The sequence below is a fragment of the Bombus pascuorum genome, chromosome 14 (genome assembly GCF_905332965.1).
Source record: "Bombus pascuorum chromosome 14, iyBomPasc1.1, whole genome shotgun sequence".
In the NCBI taxonomy this organism is placed as follows: domain Eukaryota; kingdom Metazoa; phylum Arthropoda; class Insecta; order Hymenoptera; family Apidae; genus Bombus; species Bombus pascuorum.
In genome coordinates this window covers 3,498,567-3,504,487 of record NC_083501.1, presented here as the reverse complement: position 1 = coordinate 3,504,487, position 5,921 = coordinate 3,498,567, and the positions used below count along the sequence as shown (strand labels likewise).

The 5,921-nt window shown below is 31.5% G+C and overlaps 2 protein-coding genes across 4 annotated transcripts; both read left to right on the top strand.

Moving 5' to 3' along the window:
• The first annotated feature begins 202 nt into the window (after nt 1-202).
• LOC132914216 (NAD-dependent protein deacylase Sirt4) lies at nt 203-2,073 on the top strand. Of its 3 annotated transcripts, none has more exons than XM_060973128.1 (4): nt 203-626; nt 756-1,032; nt 1,116-1,398; nt 1,475-2,073. In XM_060973128.1, the coding sequence occupies exons 1-4, from the start codon at nt 560-562 to the stop codon at nt 1,820-1,822; spliced, it is 975 nt and encodes a 324-aa protein (XP_060829111.1). In that variant the 5' UTR covers nt 203-559; the 3' UTR covers nt 1,823-2,073. The 3 variants fall into 3 exon arrangements, with proteins under 3 accessions (XP_060829111.1, XP_060829113.1, XP_060829112.1); XM_060973130.1 differs by having other exon boundaries at nt 206-626; nt 760-1,032; XM_060973129.1 differs by having other exon boundaries at nt 612-626; nt 708-1,032.
• A 325-nt stretch (nt 2,074-2,398) lies between these two features.
• Nucleotides 2,399-5,694, top strand: LOC132914207 (puff-specific protein Bx42). The gene is made up of 8 exons (XM_060973115.1): nt 2,399-2,677; nt 2,984-3,137; nt 3,320-3,487; nt 3,573-3,880; nt 3,991-4,126; nt 4,186-4,441; nt 4,586-4,967; nt 5,125-5,694. Exons 1-8 carry the CDS (start codon nt 2,664-2,666, stop codon nt 5,333-5,335), a joined length of 1,629 nt encoding a protein of 542 aa, XP_060829098.1. The 5' UTR covers nt 2,399-2,663; the 3' UTR covers nt 5,336-5,694.
• Nucleotides 5,695-5,921: the final 227 nt, after the last annotated feature.

The following is a 5,921-nucleotide window of genomic DNA, read 5'->3' as shown; positions in this document are numbered from 1 at the left end:
TATCAAGTAACCGATGTTCAGATTCAACAATATAGGGATTTTCATTTTATAACTTCCGAAAAAATATAAATCTTTTCCATAAATTTTTTAATTCTCTTTGAAAATTGCAAGTTCATTTAAAAATCGATTAAAAAATGCTCAAAGCTATCAAATTTAAAAATATGTGTAATTCATTCATATTTAAGTACCGTTCTTTATTTAATGTTAAGTTGGTCTAGAACAATCTAAGAATGATTAAAAAATTTACTTAAATTCATATATTTACATAAGAATTTTCCATTTTTTCCAAGCGATTGTCTTTTTTAAATGTTTAGCTCTATTTTAAAGTTTTATTTCATTGTTGGAATGATATTTTTGGATGATTTTTTATTATTGAAAAGGATTGTTAAAGAAAGATTTGAAGATTGTTTTAGTTATAACATGTGACGTTTTTGGTAATCATTTTGACATGCAAAGATTACATCACAGGCGAAAATACTATGATGAAATAAAAAAGTAACCTTAAATAAAATTGTAAACTATTTTCATATTTTTAACATAACTGTTATAAATATAAAAGATGTTTAAAATAAATGTTATATGTGTAAAGTCATGTAAGACTGTTAATACAATAGGGATATTATTATGTGAGTTTTTTTCTTGTTCCAATATTTGTATTTATCTAGAATGTTATTATTGTATTATATCATTATGATATTTATTTATAGTATTCATTGATTTTTACCAATATATAATGTGAATTATTATTATTAAAGATAGATCATATACATCAGATTTTGCATTTGTCCCAAAATGTGAACCTGTGGAAGACAGAGATTTGTTGATGTTAAAGAGTTTTATCAATAGTCACAATAATATGTGCATATTAACAGGAGCAGGAGTATCCACAGAAAGTGGTATTCCTGATTATAGATCTGAAGGCGTTGGCCTTTATGCAAGAAGCAATCGCAGACCAGTTCTTTACAGAGACTTTTGTAACAGCGCTGAGATTAGAAGGCGATATTGGGCTCGAAATTATATAGGTTGGCCAAGGTTGTAATTTTTCTTGATTAGAACTACAATTATAAAATGATACGCATACAGTTTGTAATAATTTTAAAATATTCATTTCATAGATTTTCTTCTGTTAAAGTAAATATTGTACATGAAATACTAAAAAAATTAGAAGATCATAACAAAATAAGATGTATCGTTACACAAAATGTTGACAACTTGCACACAAAAGCAGGCAGCAAAAAAGTGATAGAGTTACATGGGACAGCATTTAAAGTAATGTGTCTCAACTGTAATGAAAGAATATGTAGATATCAATTGCAAGAAATTTTAGATAGAATGAATCCAAACATGACAGGGACTAGTGAAATGATAAGACCCGATGGAGATGTGGATATATCGCAAGTAAATGTTATAAATAATTTAAGAAGTTCAGGGATAACCTAAGAAACTTCTATTTAAATGATTCATTTTAATTCAGGAGCAAGTAGAAAGATTTAAAATTCCACCATGTGAAAATTGTGGTGGTGTTCTTAAGCCGGACATGATCTTCTTTGGGGACAATGTCCCGCGTCAAATTGTAGAAAGTGTCAGATATAATGTCGAGCATTCAGATTCTCTACTAATTTTGGGTACAACACTAACTACATTTTCTGGCTATCGAATTGCGTTGCAAGCTAGCCATGCTAAAAAGCCAATAGCTATAGTGAATATTGGAAAAACTAGAGCGGACGACCTCGCGCAAATCAAAGTGGAAGGTAGATGTGGCGATATTTTATCGAGAATTTACTCAATGATTGATCAACATGAGGAATGTATGGAATGTTAATTAATAGACTGCGGATTTTTATGCATTTTTAAGAAATTTAAAATTACAAAAAAGCATGTAATGCGCAAAAATATACAAAATAATTAAAGTATAATCTGTATTATTTTTATTATTTATAAAAATACCAATTTGCATAAAAATTCGCAATTCATTGATTAAATAGAAGTAATGTAAATAGTTCTTTTCATATTGTTTTACATTTTGGCTGTGATTACTCTAGATTAATCTATGTATAATGTACAAATAAAACATCTTTTTCCAACAAAAATTTTTTTTACAATACTTCATATAATATTCCACTTCCTTTATAGAAGGTTTGATTGTAGTATTGTTGAGATTTCAGAAATGAAGATATTTGTTTTCATCAAAAGAATATAATCATTTTTCGTATTAAGTCTTGTTCGTCTTTACCATCTATCCATAATTTTCTAAGTTATTATTACTTCCGTATCTGGTAGATAGCAGCACACGACTTATCCATAAACAAGGTACAAATACGGATATGTACATATACTCTGACAAGAAGCACAATAGATGTGACTAATAGTGTATATATAGATGTGTATACAAGTATAGCAATAACGATTAGTTCCACCTTTTCACCGTTACGTGGTGATAGTGTTTCAATGTCCACAAAAAACTAACTAAAAGGATTAATTTGTGAACTTCTATGATTATGTCTTCCGAAATGCATGTATAAAGAATTACAGATTTTATTCAACGAGTCGAAGCATTAGCTGAAAGAATATATATTTACATATCGATGTACCTACTAGATCGCAACACTTTATGATTAATATATTAGTTACAGGTGGGATTGTTGCGTTCTGTAATTAACAAAATGTCGTTAGCAAGGTTAGTTTTTGATAATTATTCTATAATTATTTTCTTATTACGTGTAGAATAGCGAATTATATAATTTTTGTATTATACGATGCAGTATATAAAATATAGAATTTTCTGACTCATGTATTTCGGTGTATTTTGATACAACCTGACGCGTACTTGTTAAACAAAGCAAATGACACAACTGTATCTGAATTTGTGTGACTATTGTAGTAATTTCACTGTTTGCAAATGTTTTTTATATTTTTGAGTGTATTACTTATATTTATTTGTATTTTAATTCATAAGAATAATTATAAAGTGTGTCTGTTATAGCTTATTACCTACACCATCTCAGGTCGTGTGGGATAGAGAAGATGAAGCAAGGGAACAGAAATTACGACAGAGACCTGTATCTGCTCTTGTCAAAGCTGTCGTTACTGCTCCACCATATGGCCAACGTAAAGGATTTGTGCCAAGAAATCCAGAAGTAAGTGATTTTATAACTAAGTATAATCCTCTATTTACCTATAATAAATATAGTGTATTTGTATATAATAATATAATATGCAATGATACCTAGTGCTGGATGTGTACAATAAATGAATGTTTTTGTATTTTTCATTTCGAATTGTTTATATAAATCTCTAAAGATTCATATTAACTGTGCAGGATTTTGGAGATGGTGGAGCATTTCCAGAGATTCATGTAGCCCAATATCCACTTGGGATGGGAATGAAGGGAAAAGAAACTACCAGTAATGCTTTAGCAGTACAGCTTGATGCTCAAGGAAAAGTAAAATATGATGTTGTTGCTAGACAAGGCCACTCTAAGGATAAGGTAATTTAATGTACATCAATAATACTATTTAGTTGCGTAAACATATGCATTTGGTTTACTTTGTTTATATTATGTTCTCTTATAGATAGTGTACAGCAAACTGAGTGACTTATTACCTTCAGAAATTACAAGCGAGGAAGATCCTAGTTTGCAACGCCCACCCAATGAAGAAATTGATGAACTCACAGAAAAAACTAAAAAGGCTTTAGAGAAGATAACAAGATCAAAGATAGCTGCAGCAATGCCAGTAAGATGCGCGGAGAAACAAGCTCCTGCGCAATACATTCGATATACACCTTCCCAACAAGGACAATCATTTAATTCTGGGGCTAAACAAAGGGTTATTAGAATGGTGGAGGCTCAGATAGATCCTTTAGAACCACCAAAATTCAAGCAAGTTTCAACATTATGAATTTACTTGGGACTAAGCACCAAATGAATTATATTTCAAATATAAGTTATGTTAACTATGTTGTGAATAATATAGTATCCTTTAATTGTAGAATTAATAAAAAAATACCGCGAGGTCCTCCATCACCTCCAGCACCAGTGATGCACTCGCCTACGCGGAAAGTAACAGTGAAAGAACAGAAGGAATGGAAAATACCGCCCTGTATTAGTAACTGGAAAAATGCGAAAGTAAATAGGTTCTTTTACTTCGTAATTGATTGATACTTTACTAACAAAGATTTTTTCAGGGATATACGATCCCGCTCGATAAACGATTAGCTGCAGACGGTCGTGGGTTGCAGCAGGTTCACATAAATGAGAACTTTGCTAAACTGGCTGAGGCTCTTTATATAGCAGATAGGAAAGCTCGAGAGGCGGTAGAAATGCGAGCACAGCTTGAGAAAAAACTTGCTCAGAAGGAAAAAGAGAAAAAAGAGGACCATCTGAGACAACTAGCGCAGAAAGCTAGGGAAGAACGTGCTGGTTTAAAATCAGCAGCAATGGGTTCGTATATGCATTCTGTGCATTTACATAATCATACAAAATCATCTATAATCTCGACTATTTTTAAGTATTTAGAATACATTTAATATCGTGTTATATCGTAATATAGTGTTTAATAGTGTCGTGTTCTTTGATATTACATAGATAAATCGGAGGAGTCGCGGGAAAGAGATCAACTCAGGCAAGAACGACACAAGGATCGTGCTCGAGAGCGGAATTTGGCGCGTGCTGCACCTGATAAGCGTTCTAGATTGCAACGTGAACGAGAACGCGACATCAGTGAACAGATTGCACTCGGTTTACCAGCAAAGAGTATTCCTAATACCGGAGAAGCACAGTTTGACCAAAGATTGTTCAACACTAGCAAAGGAATGGATAGTGGATACGGGCATGATGATGAATATAATGTTTATGACAAACCTTGGAAAGATTCTAACTCTATCGGCTCTCATATATACCGTCCTAGTAAAAATATTGATAAAGATACTTACGGAGATGATTTGGAGAAGCTTGTTAAAACGAACAGGTATTTGTTTCATTATTTTAATATAATTATATCAATGTATTGTGTTTCGATTAATTAACTTGACAAGAATTTTTAAAGATGTTTAAGAAGGTATAGAGAAGAAAAAAGCTTTTGGATTAAGTGTTTTTATATCAACATGTTTCTATTGTAATTTTAGATTTGTTCCGGATAAGGAATTCAGTGGAACTGATAGATCAACGACACGCTCAGGACCAGTACAGTTCGAGAAGGACGAGGAAGATCCTTTTGGTTTAGATCAATTCTTGAAGCAAGCCAAGCGTGCGAGCAGTTCTACTACCACAACAACAAAACGCAAAGAGGAGCGGGAACAACGGAGAGACGATCGCGAAAAACGAAGGAAACATTAACTTTCTTTGTTGTTTATTTGTTCTTATTATTTTAAAACAATTTTCCTTTGTTTAATGTTATATAAGTTAGTTCTAGATTCAAGTAAATGAAGCTTAAAATTAGTCGTTTCGATCACTTTGATAATCTAATCAGTGATCGGTTTTACAAATACGACACAGATACAAAACATTCAAACAAGTATAAAATGCCTTACAATTTTTAAGAACGATGTTCAATTTTAATTCTTCACACTGCTGCGAAAGAAGTAAACTTTTACAAAAAAAAAAAAAAAAAAATGGAAGGATGTATACAAACTGATTAAAATTGCTAAATATATCGATTACTTAGTATAATAAACAACAAGAAATGTTATTTTCTATTTTCTCCCCGATGGTTATGTTTCATTTTATAAGAGTAAAGCTGGTTAGAGTTACGTTTCAGACTCATAGTTCTTTATTAACACAATGTGCATACAGCGTTCGTTAGATTAACAAAGGAGGCGATACTTTCGCACGGGGAGCGATTGTTATTTCTAAATTAATAACGTAGTTACTTACTTTCTCATCAAATATTTTTTTTCATCAAATGCGTTTATCGACACCGTTC

Excerpts from the sequence above, each read along its gene's own strand:
- LOC132914216 (XM_060973128.1), top strand. The coding sequence starts at position 560 with ATGTTTAAAATAAATGTTATATGTGTAAAGTCATGTAAGACTGTTAAT. Across the intron at positions 1,033-1,115 it reads AATTATATAGGTTGGCCAAG|ATTTTCTTCTGTTAAAGTAA; the intron begins GTTGTAATTTTT and ends TTCATTTCATAG. Across the intron at positions 1,399-1,474 it reads GAGATGTGGATATATCGCAA|GAGCAAGTAGAAAGATTTAA; the intron begins GTAAATGTTATA and ends ATTTTAATTCAG.
- LOC132914207 (XM_060973115.1), top strand. Across the intron at positions 3,488-3,572 it reads AAGGCCACTCTAAGGATAAG|ATAGTGTACAGCAAACTGAG; the intron begins GTAATTTAATGT and ends GTTCTCTTATAG. Across the intron at positions 4,442-4,585 it reads TTTAAAATCAGCAGCAATGG|ATAAATCGGAGGAGTCGCGG; the intron begins GTTCGTATATGC and ends GATATTACATAG.